At 44.5% G+C, this 23,725-nt stretch overlaps 1 protein-coding gene across 1 annotated transcript in view; it reads right to left on the bottom strand.

The window, feature by feature from the left end:
* Positions 1–23,725, bottom strand: part of TMC5 (transmembrane channel like 5) — a 27,832-nt gene extending 4,107 nt beyond the window's left edge. Inside the window, exons 1-16 of the mRNA XM_033166685.1 lie at positions 23,592–23,725; positions 21,482–21,589; positions 19,831–19,930; positions 18,349–18,430; positions 15,770–16,018; positions 14,613–14,764; positions 13,639–13,783; positions 11,792–11,947; positions 9,135–9,301; positions 7,634–7,712; positions 5,747–5,844; positions 5,280–5,375; positions 3,899–3,974; positions 3,096–3,229; positions 1,752–1,925; positions 1,559–1,637 (exon numbers count right to left, since the gene is read on the bottom strand). Coding sequence (XP_033022576.1) covers positions 1,559–1,637; positions 1,752–1,925; positions 3,096–3,229; positions 3,899–3,974; positions 5,280–5,375; positions 5,747–5,844; positions 7,634–7,712; positions 9,135–9,301; positions 11,792–11,947; positions 13,639–13,783; positions 14,613–14,764; positions 15,770–16,018; positions 18,349–18,430; positions 19,831–19,930; positions 21,482–21,589; positions 23,592–23,604 — 1,908 coding nt within the window. The 5' untranslated portion in view covers positions 23,605–23,725. The remainder of the gene's footprint in view (positions 1–1,558; positions 1,638–1,751; positions 1,926–3,095; positions 3,230–3,898; positions 3,975–5,279; positions 5,376–5,746; positions 5,845–7,633; positions 7,713–9,134; positions 9,302–11,791; positions 11,948–13,638; positions 13,784–14,612; positions 14,765–15,769; positions 16,019–18,348; positions 18,431–19,830; positions 19,931–21,481; positions 21,590–23,591) is intronic.

The following is a 23,725-nucleotide window of genomic DNA, read 5'->3' as shown; positions in this document are numbered from 1 at the left end:
ATGTGTATACTGGCCACATTAATTTTGAAGAAAAATGAGCTGTGGGGTCTCTCTCCAGAAGATTGCCATTACAGCTAACAGCACCATTGGGAGAAGGGAGGATAGCAGGTGTTTTGAAAACTGAGAGCAGCCATAATCTGAATTGCAGGGCTATGATCCAGAATATCCCCCCAAAATAAATGCTCTCCCCTCAATCCCAAAATAAATGTAGTCAGTACAAGCACACTTTTAAAAATAGGTGTTTAATGCAATGTCTCCTTTAGCCCTCTATGTTGTATTCAGGTGCACTGAATCAACTGTGCACTGCCCCTTAAGCAAATCCCAGCCTCCCTCCTCCTTTCCCTTGGCTTGGGGGAAGCCCCCAAACTCCACCTCTTCGACTGGCTCTAAGGGGCAGTCAAATTGGTTACATGGGTATTGGGTAACCAATCAGAAATGTCAACACTTCTGTGCATTTTGAATCCAGAGGGAAGAGTAGTGGTCATGGTGTCTGCTGCTGAAGTTTTTTTTATTGGGGGGTGGGTGGAGGGAGAGGGAAGGAGAGAAAGAATGCTACCTATTGAAACCCAATTAGTATGCAGAGTGAGCAGTGTTTAGCTAGTAAATCTTGGTTACAGAGTAGACTTTACCTATTGCAATCACACACAGAGGGAGATGCATGTAGGTTAAGAAAGTAATAAAGTTGTTTATTGTAGGAAATACTGTACAAAACTTGGAGAGAAATGTTTCTAGTTCCAGCCTAACTAATCTAGAGATGAACATGCTTGCTCTTTTGTTCTCTCACAGAGTATAGTTAAAGATAACCTCTCATCTTGAGGTGCAAGGGAGAAGTAGGAGGAGAAGGAAGTTTTAAACAGGATGCAAAGAAAGTTGCATCACTCTAAACAACAGGAAGACAGAGAAGGAAGCTGATCGGTTATAAAGGTACAGGGATAGTCTGGGAATGTGAATGTCCCTCACTGCATCTACCTTTACCCCATGCAAACTCCTATTCCACAAGCCAAGTTGCACCCAAACATCCAACAATATAAAATCCTGTGCCAGAAAATGAATAGCCAAACTAACAGTAAGATTACAGGTGGGTAGCCGTGTTGGTCTGCCATAGTCGAAACAAAATAAAAAATTCTTTCCAGTAGCATCTTAGAGACCAACTGAGTTTGTTCTTGGTATGAGCTTTCGTGTGCATGCTTCTGTTTCAGTGTATCTGTTTCAGTGTATCTGAAGAAGTGTGCATGCACACGAAAGCTCATACCAAGAACAAACTCAGTTGGTCTCTAAGGTGCTACTGGAAAGAATTTTTAACAGTAAGATGTTCTGCACTGAGGTGCTTAATTCTTCCTTGTACAGAAGCAGTAACATACTGGATTCTACCCAGTGTTAGTCATACAGCAGGCCCACTAAAATGAATGGAGATGACTAATTTCAATAGGTTTGCTGCTGAGTAAAATGTAGTTGGCAATGACCCACTATTTCCTACCTACAGACCACTCAATAAAGGCAAAAATTAAGCCGGGCGCCTTGTTTAAGCATTGGGAAGCCTCCCCAGCAACATACTCACATTGATGATCTGCTCTTGCAGAAGTTTAACCATTATTTTACGCCCATCTATTATTTGCCAGTAGAGGTATGTGATGATTCTAAAGCAAGAGTTTAAGAAATTAAAATTAGCACTTCGTTTGCAAATAAAATAAGGCCTACCTTTTCTTATCGCATTGCTAAAATAAAGAAACGCACAGCTGACAGGAACTTACAAAACAATGATGGAGAGGATGAAGAAGAAATGCACACTTTCAATTAAGTTGTGATAAATCCACACAACCCATCTCGAACTGGGATAACTGGCGAGTATTCCCATCCAGCTGGAAACAGACTCAAAGATGGTCACCAAACCACGGAAAGGGCCACATGTCTTAGAAGGCTCCAACCTGGGCAAAGAGGGGAGGGGAAGGTTTTTTAAGGAAGAGGTCCACATATTTTAGCACACACAGGACAATGGCTTGGATACGATTCACGATGCAATACCACTGCTGCATTTGCATTCTAAAGCCCAGTGTGAAACCATTTCCATAAACATTTAGAAGGAGTGTTGTTTTTAAAAGAAGATTTAATTAAGGATATAAGGAAGCTGCTTCATTAAAAAATGGTCTATCTCACACAGCACTGACTGGCAATGGCCCTTAAGAGGTTTCTGGCTCAAAGAACAGGTCAACTGGGGAGCCATCTTCCCTGTTTCCAGCCTGGGGCAGGATGAGGTCCAAAACAGAGTGGAAGAAGCACTGGGGAGGAGACTATTTCATGGTTTCCCTTCCTTGTCAGTTTTTTTGCTCAGAAAGACAAACCACACCATTTTACAAAGTACACACTGCTTCCTGTTAATGGAGTGCAATCTCCTTTGTTGAAGGCAGGGCTGGGGCAGAGAGGCCAGGATGACCAGATTCAGCATCGTTTGTTGGGAATCTCAGGTGAGATGCCCACGCAGTGGAAGTTGTTCCCAGTACCATCACTACACTGAAGGAGTTCAGATAGTTTACTGTCGCAGAAGATAAGGCTCAGCAAAACAGTTCTGAATGTAGATATATACAGCTTGTAGACTTTGGGAGACACAGATATATACAGATACTTAAAAGTACAAAGTATTTCTAAATAAGTTCAGCAATTCAAGACGTAATACCAGACAAGTAACACTGTCTAACAAACAGACACACCACTGCACTGAACACAGATATAGTCGGGGCACTAGGCTGTTAGCGTAGCTACGTATTTTCTTGGCTGTACTTGCACCTGTGATTAGCTCGTTCATGGGGTGATTTACACCTGCCCTTGCTACAAGCTCTTCCTCTGCGTGATGCAACCAACCCCTCACAAAAAAAAAATCAGAAGCAAAGACTAAAGCACTAAAAGCAGGAATAGAGAACCTATGGCCCTCCAGATATTCTTGGAGTCCAGCTCCCTTCAACCGCAGGCAGCATAGCCAATGGATGTTGGGAGTTGTAGTGGAGCAATATCTGGAGGGCCCCCGATTCACTCTCTCTGTATACAAAAGCCTCGGGCAGAGCAATGTAATCTGACAAGGGGAAGGAAACAATCCTGCTTACCTCCAGACGGTGACTGCTATGACAGAGAGGACTCCAGTGAAAGATGGGAAAAAGAGCAGGAAAACAAAGAGGGTGTTCATCTGAGAAGCTCTCCAAGCTTTGCGAGGGGGCTGGCAGTTCCTCATCAGACTCACCTTTCAGGAACAAGGATGAAGAGGATGAGCATTTCAGTACATTCAGTGGGAACTCCATGCATATGCCATTGAATCAAAACAATATGTAAGGTCAAGCAATACATTAAGCATGCTTTCTTTAAAAAAAAAAAAATTAAGCACTGGTGGCTTTCCTAAGAAACCACTGTGTGGGATCCCAATCCTGACAGGAAACGTGATGCATTCCAGACAGGCAATAACCACCCAGGAAAGCAAAGCAGGGCTGGCCAGCAGTTTGGCCTGGGGTTGAGGGATTATGATCTGGGGTGAGTCTCAATGGCCTTATAGAAAGATCTAGACAACTGTTTTTGGGCCTTGAGCCTGAGGTTCCCCAATTCTGGTAAGGTAGGATAACCAGCTTCATATAACCAACATGCTTAAGTCTGATTCATTCATGAAGGGGTTAAGACCATAGAGTAAGATGTCCTGCCAGGCTTACCTCACATTGGAAAGGACTGGGTAATCAAGCCTTCTGTGCTGGGGAAGAGGGACGTTTTGGAACTCACAAGGGCATATTTTAAAGGTCTATGTTTCCACATTTTACTTTGCTGCATATTTTGTTATTTTAAATCTCTGCTGGGGTTCTCTCACCAAACAGTAATTGCCCCAAACCTGGATCTTGGCATCCATGGAATTCTGAGAAGCTAGTACCTTTTTCACCCAGAAGATTATGAAATATGATATCATCTGAATGGCTGGAAGTAGAGGTGAGTAGAAGATACCAATCCTACAGGAGAGATGGAAAAGGGGCAGGAAGAAATCATCTCAAAGCTTCTCTTTACACGACACAAGGTATAAACAGAAGGCATCCCATTATCAGGACATGGTTTAATGAACAGTTGTGTGTCCAAGTGAGACCACCCATGTCTCAGCTAGTGGTCCCCCAGTAAATATGACTTGGATATATAACATCCATGCAATTAAATGGGGGGAAATAATTTAAGACATTATGAATATGAAATAAGTTGCCCTCGATCCCTCTCTGTCATTTTAGATAAAGGTAAAGGGACCCCTGACAGTTAAGTCCAGTCACGAACGACTCTGGGGTTGCTGCGCTCATCTCACTTTACTGGCCAAGGGAGCTGGCATTTGTCCGCAGACAGTTTTTCCAGATCATGTGGTCAGCATGACTAAGCCGCTTCTGGCGAAAAGAGAGCAGCGCATGGAAACACTGTTTACCTTCCTGCCGGAGCGGTACCTATTTATCTACTTGCACTTTGACGTGCTTTCGAATTGCTAGGTTGGCAGGAGCTGGGAAAGGGCAATGGGAGCTCACCCCGTCGCGGGGATTGGAACCGCCGACCTTCCGATCGGCAAGCCCAAGAGGCTCCGTAGTTTAGACCACAGCGACACCCGCGTCCCTCTATCATTTTAGCAACATTTAAAATAAAGTCAAAAGCCTTATTTCAAACCATGTTAGCAGTTGTATACTATAACTAAACTATATGAAAAATGTCTTAGGACTACAGGCATGCACCAACCGTGACTTGCTGCTAGACCTCAGACTGAAGGGGTCTGAAGGCTTCCCAGAGCAGCTCAGGGTCTGAGGCCAAGTCCAGGAAAAATTAGATTTAGCTCCCCACAGTCAGTGTAAAAAAAAATGGTCGTAAGTGATTTCCTTTTTACAGCAGCGGATGCAAATTCACACTCATAGAAGGCCCTCCAGAGTGGATAAATCCTGCTAAATGAAAGGGAATTAAGGTCTAGGCAGGGTTTGTGCTGAGCACCTTTACAGTTTGATGTTTAAAAACACAGGAATTTCATTTCAATTCATGAAATGTGCAGGCAGTATCTAAGTATTGCAACAGGGCTGGGGGACCCATGCCTATCCAGATGTTGTTAGACTGCAACCCCTATCAGCCCCAGCCAACAAGATCAATGATCAGTGATGATGAGACCCCTAGGTATAGGGTGGTGAATAAATTCAAAAATAAATAAGTAAATAAATGGAGATTTAGTACAACTGGAGGGTCATACATTTCACAGCTCTGTATTTAACAGAGATCTTATGGATAATATTATTTTTACTCACCATGTCAAAGTCTGTGCATAGATTAAATCCAAAACATTTCGAGCAATGTCAAATTCTGGCATGCCAAGTTTCTTGCAGCATTTGGTCCCAATGATTCTAAAAGCAGAACAAAATTATTTTGAAACTCCAAACTTTTCCAACAGTCCTGCAAACCCCCAATATATATACCCTACGCCCAAGCTGGGAAAGTAGCCAAGAGCCCAATGAATCAGCTGCAGGGTGAGCAGCCAGAGGTCTTCTCACAGGTACAGACATTCAAAACACTCACAACCTGGCATGCTAAACAGAAGCACTTCACACTGCGACAGTTTGTTGCAGGTCCCAGCTATGCAACGCCAAGAAGCACTGCATGAGAAAACCAAACGGCTGTGAAAGAGCAAGGAGGATGGAAGGATCCCCTTGGCAACACTGAAAATGAAACAACATAGGAGTATTCATTGTACTAAATGCAGAATCCGTGCACATACCTCCGCAGAAATTCTCCAAAGAAAGATCCCAGTAAGCAGCAAATGAATTCAGCCACAAGCAGCCTGTAGATATCTTGGCCAACCAGAGTTTCCCAGCACTAATTAAAATAAAACAAAAATTATGTGTGTGCCAGAAACAATCAATTGGAAAATACAAGAACTCTCCGTCTCCTTGCTATCTTGAATGTCCCACGACACGAACGTAGGGTGGCACCCTAGGAAAGCAAAACAGGGGAGGATATTCCAATCTGGCACAGGCTGCATAGCTTCTGTGGAAGCCATACCAATCCTCTAGATGACGTGCAGTGCTGGCTTCAGGTTTTAGACCAAGTTTGGGGAAACTGTGGCCCTCTGAGCATTGCAGAACTCCAGCTCCTGCCAACCTCTGCCAATGGTGGGTGATGTAGTCCAATGCCACTGGTTCCCCATCACAACTTAAGAGCATAGCTGTCAAGTTTCGGATTTGAAAATAAGGGATCAGCAGTCTCACCTCTCCCGGGGACAGTCACATGTCAGTGGTGGGCGGAGCCAGAAGCAAAAGTGGGCGGAGCAGCAATGTAAACTCCAAGCGGGCTCGGGCTCGGAGCGGAGCAAAGAGGAGGGCAGCCATGTGCTCCACGCGATGGAGCCCCATCGCCTTCTTGTCTGATCCCATCAAAACAGGACAGGAAGCAGCAGCTGCTCAAAGGCAGCCAGGCTCCGCCCGCCAGCTAACCCTATTGGCCGGCTGAGGGGCTTGGCGGCAACGGATAGGGGCTGATGCAGGGGGAGGAATACACCCCCCTGTAAGCACGGGAAATGGCTACCACTTGCTTTGAGGGCTGAGGCTTTTCTCTCCAAGTAGGCGAGGTCTTCCCACCCAGTCCCTGGCCAGCAGGGGAGGAGCTGCTTCCATTAAAAACAGGAAATTTAAGGGAAATAAAAAATAAGGGAGAGCAGCGGGAAACTGCTTGAAATAAGGGAGAATCCTGGGGAAAACGGGATACTTGACAGCACTGCTTAAGAGGGTGGTTGGGCAAGCTGCTTCAGTGATCGGCTCTTGTGGAGACTGCTCCTTTCTAAGGCACTGCTGCCTACTTATTTACCCCCTCCCTCTGTGCCCAACCTGCACAACTATCCAGAAGGAGAGTATGTGTAGGAGGAACCATCTAGGCATTCTCGTCATGCCCAAAGATAAACAGGCAAACAACACAGTGCAACAGCAAAGTTACACCGGTTGTAACTTGAAGGACTGTTAAATAGAAGAACGTGTGCTTGAGGTTGCTTTTTCCTCCTGCCTCCCTTTCATTTTTTCCTTGTGTGCCAAGTCCTTCTAGAGTGTACGCCTGCAGGCAGAGACAATCATAGAAGTGATTTTTTGTGTGTATGTCACTCTGATCACCCTTTTGGCTACAGGGTATGGTATAAATGCTGCAAGCAAGCAAGTAAATGAATTAATACCGCTGCTCAGGCTTTTGGCTAAGATCATGTGCAGTGTAATAAATAAAGCAGAAACTCTGGTGCATTTCAGCACAGCTGTGACCACCAGGCACATCTCATGATGCCCATCTTAAGAGCTGCCTACAGCTCACCTTGGCAGTGGTAAGCAAGTGTCTTGGACTGTATCACTTCCAACTGTGGATAACGCTTCCCCCAAGAGAAGAAAAATCCCCATTCACACATTACACCAAGGGCTCAAAGAAGGGTAGGATATGGCCTTTCTCCCCTATGAAGCAGCCTTCAAGCTTGCCAGCTTCCACCTCCAGCCTGAAATGATACAGCCCCAAAACAAAGATTTTTACCCTCTGTTGCTGTCTGAGAGAACAAGGCACCAGTGCGAGGGAAGTTTCTGTTATCTCCTTATACTTAAGATCCGCAGCAGTGCGGAAGCAAACTGGAAAATCTTACCTCTGCCTTTGATGCAGGCACTTCGTTAAGCCAGTAGTAGCACAGGATCCCAACGATGGATATTTTCAGAATAACGTTCCTACGGAGGGGCAGCAATTGCCATCAGAATTCAGCAGAGGGACACAGTACAAGAAAAGTACTTGTGGGCAATATCAGATCCCTTTCATTTATTACATTTATATCCTACCTTTCCTCTAAGGAGCGCAAGGTGGCATACACAGTGCTCCCCCTTCTCCATGTCACCATCATGACCACCCTGTGAGGTAGGCTAGTCTGAGAGTGAGTGTATAGGGACGTTTTTAAACATCTTATGTCTTGTTGTGCTTTTAGATTTGTTGGAAGCCGCCCAGAGTGGCTGGGGCAACCCAGTCCAATGGGCGGGGTACAAATAATAAAATTATTATTATCATTATGGATGCTTTAGCTGAGATTCCTGCATTGGACCAGAGGACCCTCAGGGTCCCTTCCAACTCTATGATTCTATGATTATTATGAAACTGTGGAATTCACAACCAGGATGGCTTTAAAAGGTGGTTAATCAGATTCAAAGAAGATAAGGCTATTTCTACCTCCACGGTCGGAGGCAGCAAGCCCCCGGAAAAAAAAGTCGTTAGGAATCACAAGTGTGGCAAGCATCATTTGCTCCGCTTGCAGGCTCCCCATGGGTATCTGACTAGCCACTGTGGCAGCAGAATGTTGGACCAGATGCGCCATTGGCCTGATCCAGCAGGACTTCTCTTAAAGCCTCAGACACACACCTCCTAAAAGGATTTCCTAATGAACTCCTCCTATGCAAGTGTTTTTATTCGCTCACGCAGTAGGTAGCAATGGCTACTGACTTGTATGGCTTTTACAGAGAATTAGACAAATTCATGGAGGATGAGGCTTCCTGTGGCCAGTGGCCATGATGGCTATGTTCCAATTTTATTGGAGGAAGGATGCTTCTGTATACAGTGGTGCCCCGCTAGACGAATGCCTCGCTAGAAGAAAAACTCGCTAGACGAACGGCATTCATCTAGCGGAAGCTGCCCTGCAAGACGAAAAAGTCTATGGGGCTGCTTCGCAAGACGATTTTTTTTTAAGCGCGAAAACCTCCGCGCTCCATTCGCTCTACAAAAAAACTCGTAGAACGAATTATTTTCGTCTAGCGGGGCACCACTGTACCAGGTTGTTGGAATCACAGGTCAGGAGGGTGCTGCCGTGTTCTGATGCTGCTTGCGGGCTTTTTGTGGACCTCTGATGGCCACGGCAAGAACAGGACACTGGGCGTAGATGGACCTTGGGCTTCCTCCACCAGGGCTCTCCTTAGGTTCTCATGCAAGGTTTCACAGATGTGGTTCCCACGGAGTCACTCACCCTTGCCCATACCAGACCCAGCTTAGCTTCAGTGAAGATTCTGTATTGTGAGCCTTCCCAACCTTGCTCTGGATCTGGTTATTGTACTTGGACTAAATAAATGGTACTCTAGGGAGACAGGGAGCATGTGTGAAGCCAGCAATACCTGACAATAGCAGTGTAGATCTGGTTTCGGGGAGAAGTGAATTTTTCAACAAAGCCAAAGGAGGAGTAGAAGGCAGGCATGCCATGGTTGAGTAGGCTCACCACAATGGGCAAAACCAGGGTAGCAGCTTCCCTTTGCAGCTCATTTTTACTCTCGTCAAGAAGTAACTTTGGGAGAGGGAGACAAGAGGGAGAAGCTATTTAATTCAGACATCAGGTTTACCGCCTGTTATACCATCAAAGAGAACATGATGAAAATGTTTTATAGGTGGCATCTGACACCATCTAAACTTGCCAAGACCTACAAGTTATAGTCCAATCTATTCTGGAAATGTGAGAAGGCTGAAGGGACAATGTTTCATGTTTGGTGGGGCTGCGATGAAATGGAAGAAATTTTGGGGTAGTATTGATGAAGAGCTTAAAAAGATGTTTAAAATCTCCATAGGGGGGAAAAACCAGAGGCGTATTTATTAGGGATACTAGGGAAAGATATCCCACAGGAAAAGAAACTAATCTTTTTATATGCCAAAGCCACAGCCAGAATAGTTATTGCCAGGAATTGGAAAGGAGACATTATACCTACAAAAGAATATTGGATATGTGAACTAAGTGAATTTATAGAATTGGCAAAGTTAACAGCAGCCATAAGATACCAGGCAAATAAAAAACTAAGATCAGAATGGCAATGTTTTGAAGATTATATGAAAAAACACTGTTCGAAAGAGAATATATGTTGATATGCATGGATTAGGTATGTAAAGTATGATCGAAATTAATAAATAGCAATGAATATATGGGAAGTGATATATAAGAGGTGCAATGATAAATGAATTTTTGGGAGTTAAGTATGTCGAGTTGCGATGAAGGGAAGTCAGGGGGGGAGTTATGGGAAGTGGTAGTTAGGGTATGTATGAATACAGTTTTCTTTGTCTATGTTTTTGTCATTTATTTGTTCTTTTTTTGTATGGATGTTTTAAATAAAATAAAATCTTATAAATAAAATAATAATAATAATAATAATAATAATCATCATCATCATCATCTGCACGAACTTCTTCAGCTCCAGTACATTTTCCTTTAGTCCCTATTCACACTAAATTTGTGGATTCCCTGTAGATGCAAAACTATGTGGAAGGAAGACTCCGGCATTTAGGAGTCCACACACATCTCACACAGCGTCCCCCAAGCTGGTGCCCTCCAGAGTCCAGATGGGTTTCCCCCCCCCTTACAATAGCTCAGTCAGTAGAGCATGAGACTCTTAATCTCAAGGTTGTGGGTTTGAGCCCTCATTGGGCAAGATTCCTGCATTGCAGGGGGTTGGACTAGATGACTCTCGTGGTCGCTTCCAACTCTACAGTTCTATGACTACAACTCCCATCAGCCCCAGCAAGCACAGCTTTTGCCTGGAGAAGGCCCCATCAGAGGACAAGTTGCACCCAGCACCTCCCCAGACATGGAGCCTGAGCTCAACTAAGGTAAATGTTTCCTCAACCCCACCCCACCCCAAAAAAACAGGTGTGCAACCTGCTCTAGCCGGCATTGTGTGTTGTTATTAGTCCTACAGGGAGCCCAGAATATGGTGTGGATTTGTTAAGCAGGGCTAGGGGAATCATTTTCAGCTCAGAAGGAAGGCTGTGTTCCCTTCTGAGCAACCTTCCAGAGACCACATCCCCTTGCAAGGCATGGAAATGTCATCTTTGTGCTGTAGGTTGCTTTCTGTACATGCTCACACACCCTTCTCTATCCTCCAGGTATTTTCAGAGTTCAAGGACACATCCCAGCCAGGCAATTACATGCAGGGAGGGTGCAATGCAAGCTAGTGACAAATGTGGCTGGAGAGGGGCTGTGGCATGGGGAGAGTCTCAAGGGCCGCCCCTTAGAGAGGCCCCATTTGGCACTGCCCCACGCCTAAGGGACCGCCTCTCCTGGTATGTCCCGTGTAGGACCTTAAGGTCCTCAAATAATAATCTTTTGGAGGTCCCGAGCAACAAAGATTCTAGGTTGGCCTCAACTAGGGCCAGGGCCTTCTCAGTATTGGCCCCGACTTGGTGGAACAGTCTATCACAAGAGACCAGGGCTCTGCGGGATTTGGCATCTTTCCGCAGGGCCTGCAAGATGGAGCTGTTCCACCTGGCCTTTGGGTTGGTTTCTGTTTGATATTTATGCTTCATTCTTTTATTGGTGGGTTATTTGAAAATGAGACTGCAGTTTTAATATTGAATTTTTAAATTTGTATTTTAATCTGTTATTTTAAATTGATTGTGTTTATGTTTTTGCTGTGATTTTAATTAGTGTTAGCCACCCTGAGCCCGGTTTTTGGCTGGGAAGGGCGGGGTATAAATAAAATTTTATTATTATTATTATTATTACCCATGGGGCAGAGCTAAGCAAGAGAGCATAGGGACATAGGAAGCTGCTCTACACCAAGTCAGACCATTCATCCATCTAGCTCAGTGTTGTCTACTCTGGCTGGCGGTGGCTGTCCCTGCCTTTTGCCCCACCAGTCCCAACAGGTAGCAGCCCTCATTGCTCTGAGCACACAGCCTTGTAAGAGCACACTCGCTTATTTCGCAAGCGAAACGCAGGGCAGGTATTATTATTATACAAAGGCATAAGCAGAGAAAAAAAGGTATTAAGAAATAAATCAAAGGTCCTTACATTTAAGTTAACGAGGCAGAAGAAGTAAATGCCAGCGCATGAACCAACTGTCGCTAACAGCGACACAACCCAGGCCGCCAGGTGAATGAAGAGCCGGTTAATTTTCTGGCGCCGAGAAAGCTTCAGATTTTCAGTATTCACTTCCGACAAGGTCTCCTGAAGCCGAAACAATTAAATATGATTGTTGAGGTTGTGGGAGATTAGCAGCCAAACCTACCAAATGCATATTCTTGCTAGTTAGAATGAGAAGGGGCTAGCATCACACAGCTGTACTGCGGATCAGCAGATACTATAGAAATGAAATTGTTAGAGAGGGTTCTGTATGATGTCACTTCCCCTCTTCCCCAGAAGAGGAAGGAGTATATAGTACTTCTTGTTCCTCTTTCTCTTCCTTTGACCAGCGTTGGATGCAGGCATGCACTTGTTCTAGCTCCAGGCACATGTCTGAAGCTGGTTATACTGTAAATATAAGTACTTTGCCTGCATAGTTTTTACTGCTGCCATTGCTGTGAACCAAGGCAAGATTATAAGTAAATTATATTTTTAACTTACTTCCCAGGTTGTTGCCTGATTCTCTGTTCCCTCAGGGTAAGAGAGGGAAAGCCAGCTTACTTCATAGCTGGACTTGCTCAAAAACAAGGTTTTACAGCCTAATTCCTATGCTTTTAATCATGCTGCCAAGGATGGGACTTTAAACTCTGTTCAACTCACACACGTGGGCGCCTGGAGGGATAAATTGGAATTAATATATCCTCTCCTATCCAATAAAATCCATCTCACACAGGTTTCTTCATCATAAGGTCCTGGGGCACTTTGCAACCAAATACAGTCATACCTCGTGTTACGAACGCTGCGTGTTGCGTTCATCACGGGTTTCGAATGTGCCGAACCTGGAAGTACCAGAATGGGTTACTTCCGGGTTCGGCAGTTCACGCATGCGCAGATGCGCAAAATGACGTCATGCGCAGAAGCACCGAATCGTGCCGCGCACATGCGCAGACACCGCGCTTCAGGTTGCGGACCTTTCAGGTTACAAACGGGACTCCAGAATGGATCACATTCGTAACCAGAGGTACCACTGTACAAAACTGAGGTCAGCTAAAATGAAAACTAGTTATAAAGCCATATGACGCAGCTCAGGCAAATGATTCAAATAAGCTCATTTGTCATAAGCTATGATGTACAATAGAGTAAGACGGCGACAACAACCAGTTCACATGGGGAATCAGCCACTCTTGTCATGTGGATGGAACGTAAGCATATTTATTCATGGGTAAGAAAGCCATACACACGGTCATATTAAAGAAGGTATGGACAGCCCATCTAGTCCAGCATCCTCTTCTCATAAGTCAGAACCAGCCCAGTACATTCTACTGCCCGAGGCAAAGGACATTATATTCTCTCTCTCTCTATTCCCTGCGCAAAAGTCAAAGAGATTGGTAGGTGCATCTGCAACACCGTAAAGGGAGCAGCACCCTCCGCTTCACCCGAAAGATGCTTTCTGGATTAGGGCAAGCCTTGTGATATGCTCAGGTGCCTCCCATTGCTGCCTACATTGCAGCATCTGCTGCCTGAGGTTGTACTCTGTCTAATGGTAGGGCCAGCCCTGCTCATAGTGGCCCACCTGTTGCCCATGGGAATCCCACAGGCAGAATCTGAGGTCAACAGTGCTCTCCCCACTTGTGATTCCCAGCAACTGGAATTCAGATACCTGATGTTGTGTATAGCTATGCTAACCTCCTAACCTTATCCTTAATGATTGCAAGCTGATGACCATTGTCTAAGTTGATGACCGTCACCAAACCAGCAAATTCTATTAGTTGAACGATGTGCATTTCACAGCATACCTTTATCTGAGTGCTGAGATTCCTCTGCTGCAGCTTCACAGCTTTCTCATTAGTTATACTGAAGTCCCAGACACAGAGAAGTTTGGCAGCATTTCCAGCGTACATCTGGGGATGAGCAAAGTTGTTGCGGAAGGACTTTGCCATGCTACAATGAAAAGTGAAACATGCCTCAGCAGTTGTATGAAAGCAGGGAGGAAAGCAGAGAAAATATTAGATGAAAAGCAGTAAATCGCACAAAGTGGTACCTGCAACAAATGTTGCAGTATGAAGTACTCCTGCTGCACAGCCACCTAGTCATGCCCTTTTCCAGGACACTCCACTCCATCCCTTCTCAATTCCCCCCACCCACCCTGCCTGAGAGATAGAACCATTGTGTGGTCACTGTTGCATCCCCTTAACTAGATATAGATATAGATATAGATATAGATATAGATATAGATAGGCAAGCCTCAGGGATGTCAAGTTTGCCAATGCCTCCCCTTGTATGCGTGAACGGTGCTATTTTGTCTACATATAAGATTGGTGGCACCCACAGCACTCACGTCAAAATTCAAATGCATCCATGGGCCTAAAAAGGTTGGCAACCCTTATGTTCACTCAAAAGATTGGATGGGTGATGGTGATACTGTGTAGTGAAGTACAAATGGCTGTTTTCTTTCCTTTTCATTAAACAAAACAAAAATTAAGACACAAGAGGCCATTTTGAGCAGAGAAGCAGCAAGGGAGGGTGGATTATTCTGTGACTCTACAGCTGTTGTTGACTACAACTCCCATCATCCCCAACCACTGGCCACACTTGATTGGCCTCATGGGAGTTGGAGTCCAAAATCTGGAAGACCACTAGGTCTCCCATCCCTGTATTATATCACCTTTCAAACAAGCGATCATTTTTAGCACTCAACAATATTCTAAAGAGCAATCCTCCCCCCATAGGTTCACCTTTAAATCCAAGAGTAATCTAAGTATCACTGTACCTGTAGAGCAGGCTTAAGAAGCAGATAATAAAATAGATTCCTATGGTGAAAATATAGGCCAGCTGCATGTAATACGGAGAGCTGTTCTCGTTTTCAGTGATGGTAGTATTGGTGTAAAAACCGTAATAGAGCACAGTGTCGCTAAAATAACCCTGAAACAAAAGAAATGTAAATGTGGCTCAAGCAAGTTAACGAAAGGTTTCAGTTATGAACTTGAAAACACCATTCAGTGCAGGGCTTGTTCTGTTTTGTACCATGAGAAACAATGACACACGCCCTTGGTTGTATCACTGAGAGGATAAAGAGGAATGGGGAGCCTGTGGCCCCCCAGATGTTGGGACTCCAACTCTCATCAGCCCCAGCCAGCATAACCAATGGTCAGGGATGATGGGAGTTGGAGTCCAACAAAGACCTCACCCCTGGAGTGATAAAGCAATGCATGCGCCCTATTGCAAAAGGGTTGTTCATTACAACACAAGAGCCCAGATTATGAAGAGCAAGATAATGGGACAAAGGAAGGAACGGAATAAGACCCCACCAGATGAGCAGGGTATAAATAATAAAATTATTTCAGCAGAAATGCTTTGGAGTTCAGCTAGAGGTCTAGAACACAGCACGGCTGTAACTGCACTGCAAAGCGTCCGCTGACAAGAAAACCCAACTGCTAGCTGCTCAGGCTGTGGGTGGCTGCATGCACAATTTCAGAAATGTTTAAAGGAGGAAATTGGGGGGGGGACACACACACAGATGCAGTGTGCACCAATTTATAACGGAATAAGCCGGACTGCAAACACTGAAGTACATGTAGACCATTGATCCAATCCAAGTCAAAATCCACCCAGAAGGCATCAGGAGAGTCTGAGGACAGATTCCTCCTCCTTCCTTCTCCATTCCAAGTGCGTGTGAGAAGGAGACCAAATGAGATTGATTGATTGCATGAATTGTGGGGAGGAGTTGTGGTTCAGTCAATTTTACACATGGTCACTAGTATGTGATACCAACACCACTCCCATTACACAAAAATGTAGTCCCGCTCTGCTTTAGGCAAGCTATATTTTGGAAGGCCTCTGTAGCATGAGGCTTACTTATTGGTGGTGGTGGTGGTGGGGGAGAACAAGCCCAGATGAAACTTATTATTGTTTTAAAAATGCACTTACAGCTCCAGTGAAAAACTCCAGCCCCAGGAACGATAGGTTATTTGCTCTCGCTGCTATGAGCTGAGGGATCGCAATAAAACTGAAGTTCACAAGGAACGAAAAAACGTTGAACGTCAGGAGCCACGTCAGGAACACGAAATAGGAACCGACGCTGGTCCCGAACTTTCCGCCAATGTCTTTCAGAATCTTCTGCCAAAGTTTGAGGAGCTGAAAGCAGTCTGACAAGCCGTTTTTAAACTGTCGAAAGGACTATTAAGAGGAAGATGGGGGGGGGAGAGAAAAACAAAGCATCAAGCTTTGGGTAACGTCTGGGCTGGTTCTGCTATTGTTTGTTTGCTACTTCAAAGCAGGGGTCACCAACCTTTTGGGACTGATGAGCCAACGTCATCTGCATAAAGCCCAGCTTCAGTTCATATGTGATAAAATGTATTGCGACAAGTAGTATTTTCATCATAAATACTAAGGGCAAACTCAATTCTCCTTATGTAGCTGAACCAATTCCACACATGCAAGAGCGGGGTATCGACAGGGTTGGGGGGAATGTGAAGATTTGCAGAAATGGAGGGGGCAGGGGCTTTAGGAGGAAACAACCCTGGGGGAGGGGCACCCTCACTTAGAGAAAAATCCCAGTGGGGAATTAGCATGTCAGTACAGGCACAGACTGCTAGTAAACAGTTGGGGATGAGAAGGAGAGGATGGAACACTGAGCAGGGCAGGGGCATAGCAAGGGGGGGCGGGCCGCCCTGGGTTCCATAATGGAGGGGGTGACAAATTAGCAAGGAAATTTGGGGGGGGGGTTTTAAAAAACAAACAAAAACATTTTGACTTTTTTTTTTAAATGCCTGCTCCGAAGGTCTTATCTTACTATACTAGGGATTATATAGCTATATATGAAATTTAATGCATATCAGTTAATATCTTGACCCTCCTCCACCAAAATAACTGTTCACTTGGCTGTTTTCCTATGTCATGAAGGCTGAAATTTCAGTTCAGAGAACACTTACTGTTCCCAACCCTAACCCTGTGGAAAGCCATCTAATTAGACTTTGAGAGGGTTTTTAGGAGGTAATTTAATTATTGTTTGATTTTATACCAATGTTATGTATCTGGTGTTAGCCACCATGAGCCCGCCTTTGGCCGGGGAGGGCGGGATATAAATAAAAGGGTTTTTTACTTGTTATTATTCCTTTGTAAGAAAATATGAAATAACGTAAAACCATTTTTGCGGGGGTGGGTGGTCAATGGGGGGGGTTGACAAGAAATTTTCCGCACCGGGTACTACCTGACCTTCCCATGCCTGGGGGGGGGGGGTGTGACAAAAAATTTTTGCCCCCGGGTACCAATTTACCTAGCTACGCCTCTGGAGCAGGGGGATTTATTGCTGCAGCATTACAGCTCCCACTTGCCCTTTATTGCTTTATGAGGTACTAGTGGTAACACAAAGACCAGTGAAGGCAACACTTTGTCTTTTACTGATAGCAAAGTTAAGTAGGGCCAGGCAGTAAAAGGCGCTCCTTCTCCCAAGTCAAGGTGCATAATACCCAAGGCAGGTTAGGTTATTCGGCCCCTGAGGCAGATGATCACACAAACCCATTTTTATCTCTCCCTCCCTGGCAATACTTCTATCATCATCATCATCATCATCATCATCATCATCATCATGTGCTTAACAAGTCTGTTGCCCTTTCATGACCTGTTTAGCTTCCTGAGGTTATTGCTTCCCTTTATCTATGGATGGGAAGAGAAATCTGATTCCCTTTTAGTAAGAAGCTTCTACACCCAATACACAAAGCAAACCATAGTTATCCTTTGAAATTCAGATTTCTCGAATTTTGCAGTGCAGTTCTTCAACCAAATAATGTCTTTCAAAAGGACATGTATTCAGAAAATCGCTCACAGAAATATATTACAGAAAACAACAATGCACTATATTGGGGAGAAGTGTTTGCAAAAAAATAATAATGTGCATTTTAGTCAAAATGGCTGTATTTTCGCATGGGAGCAAAAATGGGAATTTTCGGAGAGATTTGCACTAAAATGCTGGCAGCCTTTCATGAAGGGTTGTTGTTTTTTTAAGTTGCAAACAGCTGTGAAGATGTGGAAAGCTGAGATGAAGATTGGAAAAATGAGAAAGTGAAATGGGCAGATTCACCCACCTCTAAGTTTGTTTAATGATGGGGCCGAACTCCAGGCCTTATTGCAGATGGTCAGTTATATAAACCAAGAAACAGTAGGATCCTATGCCTGTTGACTCAAAAGTAAGTCTCGCTGTATCAGCAAGGGCTTACACCCAAGTAATCAGGCACACAACTTCAACCAAAACCTGGCAAAGCTTTCCTGACCAGATATTTTTGGGGATGGGGAAGATTGTTGTGTGTAACAGAGGGCATCGACATACCACCTGCATGCTAATTTTGCAGTAGCTAATGGTCCACTTCTATTTATCTGACTTGGCAGGCTCTAGAGTGCCCAAAAGAAAACCCCACCACTCTGAAAGGACACCCTCACCATATCACATCAACATTCTTTAAACATTCCCATGGAACAATTATGGCTCAATGACAGCATGCAACACTTACCAAAGCTATGTTGTAGAAGCACTGTGAGCAACAGTTAATCTGCCTGTGGGACTTCCTGGTTTTCTCCATAAGAACACTATCCCTGTGGAGTTGCAGGTGGTGAAAATTATATGGGGGAGGGTTACTTCCAAAGATTTGGCTTGTTCTAAGCAAGGATAATGCATATCTCAAATAGCTTTTTGCATGTTCAAGGTAATCACTTAATTACCAGAAGTTTGGGAACTAGCAACAAATCCTAATCCCTCTCCCATCTCACTTTCACTCTTTTGGGTAGACCTAAATGGGACACGGGTGGCGCTGTGGGTTAAACCACAGAGCCTAGGGCTTGCCGATCAGAAGGTTGGCGGTTCAAATCCTTGCGACGGGGTGAGGTCCCGTTGCTCAGTCTCTGCTGCTGCCAACCTAGCAGTTCAAAAGCACAAAGTGCAAGTAGATAAATAGGTACCGCTCCAGCGGGAAGGTAAACGGCGTTTCCGTGCAGGGGCGGAGCAAGGTGGGTGTGTTGGGGGCGATCCGCCCAGGTGCCACCCTGGAGGGGGGTGACACGTGAGGCGTCCCCCTGCGACGCCCAAGCCGAGCCCCGCCGCCCAGTAAAAAGCATGCGCCAACGGCTTACTCACAAACCTGCTCGGCGCACTTTCCTTTTTCCGGCTGGCCCTGGCCCGCCCCTCACCCCCGCCTACTCTGTAGTGCGCACTTGCATGCACGCTACAGAGCGGCGGAGCGGCAAACCCAGCGAGCAAGTTGCGGAGCGAGGCAGCCCCTATCCGCAGCTTGCACGCAAACCTGCTCGGTGCAAACGCTTTCCTTTTTCCGGCTGGGGCAGAGGCAAAGGGCGGGGCCAGGGATGCCCCTCCCTGGCTCACCCCTCGCCTCCGCCTTCTCCGTGGCAAACCCAGCGAGCAAGTTGCGGAGCGAGGCTGCCTCGCTCCGCAACTTGCTCGCTGGGTTTGCAGCGGCACTTCTCCATAGCGCGCATGCGCCGCTCTGTAGCATGCATGCACATGCACACTACAGAGACACCCTGCACCGGGGGAGGGGGTGCCCCAGTATGCCACTCCGGGCGGCCAAGCAGCTTCGTTCACCAGTGTTTCTGTGCGCTGCTCTGGTTCGCCAGAAGTGGCTTAGTCATGCTGGCCACATGACCCGGAAGGTGTACGCCAGCTCCCTCGGCCAGTAAAGCGAGATGAGTGCCACAACCCCGGAGCTGTCCGTGACTGGACCTAATGGTCAGGGGTCCCTTTACCATTTTAAATGTTACACTAGCAGACATTAAAGTCATATTAGGTGTATACTGGCACTTTTAATTTCCATTGGCGGTTAAAAAAAGACACCAGAAGGTTTTGGTTAGCTAGTCACACACAAATAAGTATGTGAACTTATAATTAAGAGAACATGTTCTTAAATTTTTTTATGCTATTGGCCCCCTTTCCAGTCAAACCTTTTCCAAAGAACCTGCAACCACCAGTGATTGGGCCTTACCTGATCTCTCTCTTTTCTTTCATAGGCTTTGGAATCTTCTGGATTGCTTTAATCCTTTCACTGGTGGACATGACCGCAAGATCACCAATTAACTTTTCTTCTGCAAAAAAAAAAGTATTTGACTCCACTTATAAATCACTTCCCATAATATATTTCCAAGTTATTTCACAATGAAAACAGCTAATAATTATATATATATGCAAGCAATTAAACATATACAAACAATTAAAAGCAATGTTACATGTGAAAAACAATCAGAACAAATGCAGATACAGACTGGGATAAGATATTTTAGAAACTTGCTTTAAAGTCCTTCAGACAGAGCATGCCCTACCAATAGACAAGGACATCTGCACTATACATTTAAACCACTAGGATACCACATCAAACAGTCATGGCTTCCCCAAAGAATCCTGGGAAATAAAATTCATTAAGGGTGCTGAGATTTGCTAGAGACTCTTATTCTGCTCATAGAGCTACAATTCCTAGAATTTCCTGGGAATAAGGATTAATAATAATAATAATAATAATAGTTTATTTATACCCCGCCCATCTGGCTGGGTTTCCCCAGCCACTCTGGGCGGCTCCCAACAGAATATTAAGCAGAACAAAACATCAGTCATTAAAAACTTCCCTAAACAGGGCTGCCTTCAGATGTCTTCAAAAAGTCAGGTAGCTGTTTATTTCCTTGACATCTGATATGAGGGCATTCCACAGGGCAGGTGCCACTCTGGTAATGGTAGCTCTGTGAAGGGCTCTCCCAGCAACTCCCAGCACCCTTAACCAAATTTGATTCAGAAACCAAAGAATAGTTGTATCATAGGGCTTTACATTTCAAGGGCAGATGTGGCCAGAGTGATGCGGCTGCCTCGGGTGACAGGCGCAGGGGAGCAGCAGCAAGGCGTTGTGGTGGAAAGAACTGGGTGTGCCCTCCAAACAGTCTTGCTGCATTCAGGAGTAGTGGAAGATGCTGTCCTGTCAGACAATGTTGAAGTAAGATTCAACTTTGAGGCTTCTGTGCATGGAATAACAAGGGGGTGCCATGTTGTCCCTTGCCTTAGGCAGTAAAATGTCTTGGACTCCTCCCTGCCTTCAGAGTTATACTTCCACAGTAGAATAATTCTTTAGAAAATCCCTTCCCTTCCCTCCCCCCCCCAAAAAAAAATATTGTTGGAACAAAAGGAAAGGAACACTTATTATTGTACAGTACGATTCCGTCTTGCATGGAGTCATGTTCTGGGGATGGCGTGTATATGCAGAAATGCCTATACTGTACATGAACCGCTCCATTGGGCTCTGGGATGCTCTCATGAGATCTCATGGGACAATCTGAGTTCCCGTGAGATCTCGCAAGAGCATCCGAGAGCAAGGTAAGCAAGTCAAAGAGCTTAAAAGCTCTTGTCCGCACTGGGAAAACCCAGCACAAAAAGGAGCTTTTAAGCTCTCCTCCTTGCATGCAATTAATTCGCAGGATTTCAAGCAGCTGGCTTTGAACCACACAAGGTTGAAATCACACAAGTAAATTGGGTGCAAGATGCAATTGTACTGTAATGATTTAATAACACATTGACCAACAACACTGGGACTCTAAAAAAAAAATTCCACAGGAAACCTGGGAGGAATGAGAGAGAAGTCAGAAGAATTTATTTACCATCCTTTTTCTTGGTCTCTTCATATCCTGGGTCTGATCGAAATAGACTAGACGGTGTCATGAAGACCATATCAACTTCTTGCCTGTGACGTCTCTGGATTAAGTGAACTGAGGAATTAACCAAAGCCCCTTTTTAATGAACTTTACAAAACTTAATAAATGAACCACTGATCTAAATAGATTTGTTTTCATACAGCTTTCCTCCCCAGTGTAATATGCTAGAAGCCTACTGTGGGGAGAGGTAAGGTGTATGAGAGCCTAACTACTGGTAGGTTATATAAGATAACTTATATAAGAAATTTGTTAAGAAATTTTCTTGTTTGTTATTTCACAGTTTCCCACTTTAAAAAAATTAAACTGATTCTTTTCCTTTTCCATAACTGGTTAGCTAAACTCTTGAGTTTCATTACCAGGTCATAATAGGCTTGTTTAAGATAATTGAATGGTCACAATTTTGGGGATATCTAGTGAGTAAAGCTGTTTTATTTTCCCAGGTAACTGTCAGTAAGCACATTTACTACATGTAATTTTATGTTACCCTGTTCCTAAATGTCTTCAACTAATGGTAGACAAAGGACTTTACTCTCTTGTTTCAGTGTACTGTGTTACTGATAAGAGTACCCCAAACCACAGCCTTGAAGGTGTCCCATACCAGTGCTGGAGTATGAAGACCAGTGTCATTAAATGCCAAAAAGCCACTGGGATTTCCTTAAGCAAGCTTTGTTGAACCAAACAGTTCTGCTGTTAAAATTTTTAAACCTGCCAGCATATGGGCAGCCAATGCAAGCTTTTAAACACTGGAGATATTTGCTGGAGATATTTGGTGGTGACACAACCCACCCCCATCAATTAAGCTGCGGGATTGTGTGTACCTGCCATATACAGTTATGAGCATACACTTCAAAATTTGAGAGCAGCAGAATCTGAATACCTTCCACTTCAGAGCCAGAAGATGCAATTAATTGGTCTGTAATAGTCTGGGAACTATTTATTCACTGCATTCTTCCTTTGGCAAATGGTTTTTAAATATTATTCCTGGTCTAAGTGGAGGTGGAACGTCTGAAGCATCTGTTTTTAGGTAAACCTTTTCCAGGTCTCCAACAGTCTCCATGTTTGAACTTAAGAAAATTGTGGTGGTGGCTGAAGTATTTTTGCCCCAAACAAGTTTCCCCTGCAACCACTTAACTGGGCCAGAATGCTTTGTGTCCGATGTGCTGCCTAGATCATGTTTATTATTCAGTTGATTCTTTGGGGAATCGATTTCACCCCCCAGAAATAGGAGGTTTCAATAAGAAAAGAGGATTTTTTTTTGTTCTGCTACGAAGAACAAAATAGTTTGATCTTTGTTTCTCATGAATGGAAGACATTACTACTTTGAAGGGAAATGGCAGATCTTAGCTTGGAAAGAATTTCATTCCCATCCCTAACACAGGGCTGCCATATTTAAAAAATCAAGACACCAAAACCACCACTGAGCCCAAACGGCCCAAGCCAGAGAGTTTAAAGACATCACTCACAATTGCATTTCTTGTTTTATGCTGAGGTAGGACAACTCACTCCGAGGAAGAAAAATCACACTGCGGAGAATGACTCAGGTCCCATATATCTGAAGGACCACCTCCTTCCCCACAGACCCTCGTGCAGTTAGTTCCTCTACCCTCAGAGGCTCGAGGAGGGTGACAGGACAGGGCATTCACTGTGGTGGCCCCTAAGTTGTAGAACTACCTCCCACAGAAATGTGTCTGGCACCTTCATTATACAGCTTCTGGAGAATGCTGAAGACACATGTTTCCCCCCTGGTTTTTGACAACTGAAGTGTATATTTTTTATGATTGTAAGCTATTTTAAATTGTTTTTAATAATGTGTTTTAATTCTGTAACCTACCTTAGAACCTAAGGGTGAAGGAAACAAACAAACACCAGGATACATGATCTCTATATCCTTTAGAATATACTTCAAAAATCTTTTCATAATCAAATGATATTTGCCTATTCAGTACATTTTCTTACACAGTATTTAAAATTCAAATCAGCTGTGAGACCTACTCTGAATTTTTTTATATAAAACCTAAAAAGTTTCAACAATGCCATTATATCCCATAAATCTTACCTCCATCAGGCATATCACCCAGTCTATGTGCATAAGGATCATTCAAAAGATTATTAGCAGCAGGCGACCTCTGTGTTAATTCTGGTTCGTACTCAAATGAAGGATTAACTAATGAAGAAAAAAGAAAAAATACA

This window comes from Lacerta agilis, chromosome 13 (genome assembly GCF_009819535.1).
Source record: "Lacerta agilis isolate rLacAgi1 chromosome 13, rLacAgi1.pri, whole genome shotgun sequence".
Classification (NCBI taxonomy): domain Eukaryota; kingdom Metazoa; phylum Chordata; class Lepidosauria; order Squamata; family Lacertidae; genus Lacerta; species Lacerta agilis.
The sequence above is the reverse complement of the archived record's forward strand: the minus strand, read 5'-3'. Positions and strand labels throughout refer to the sequence as shown.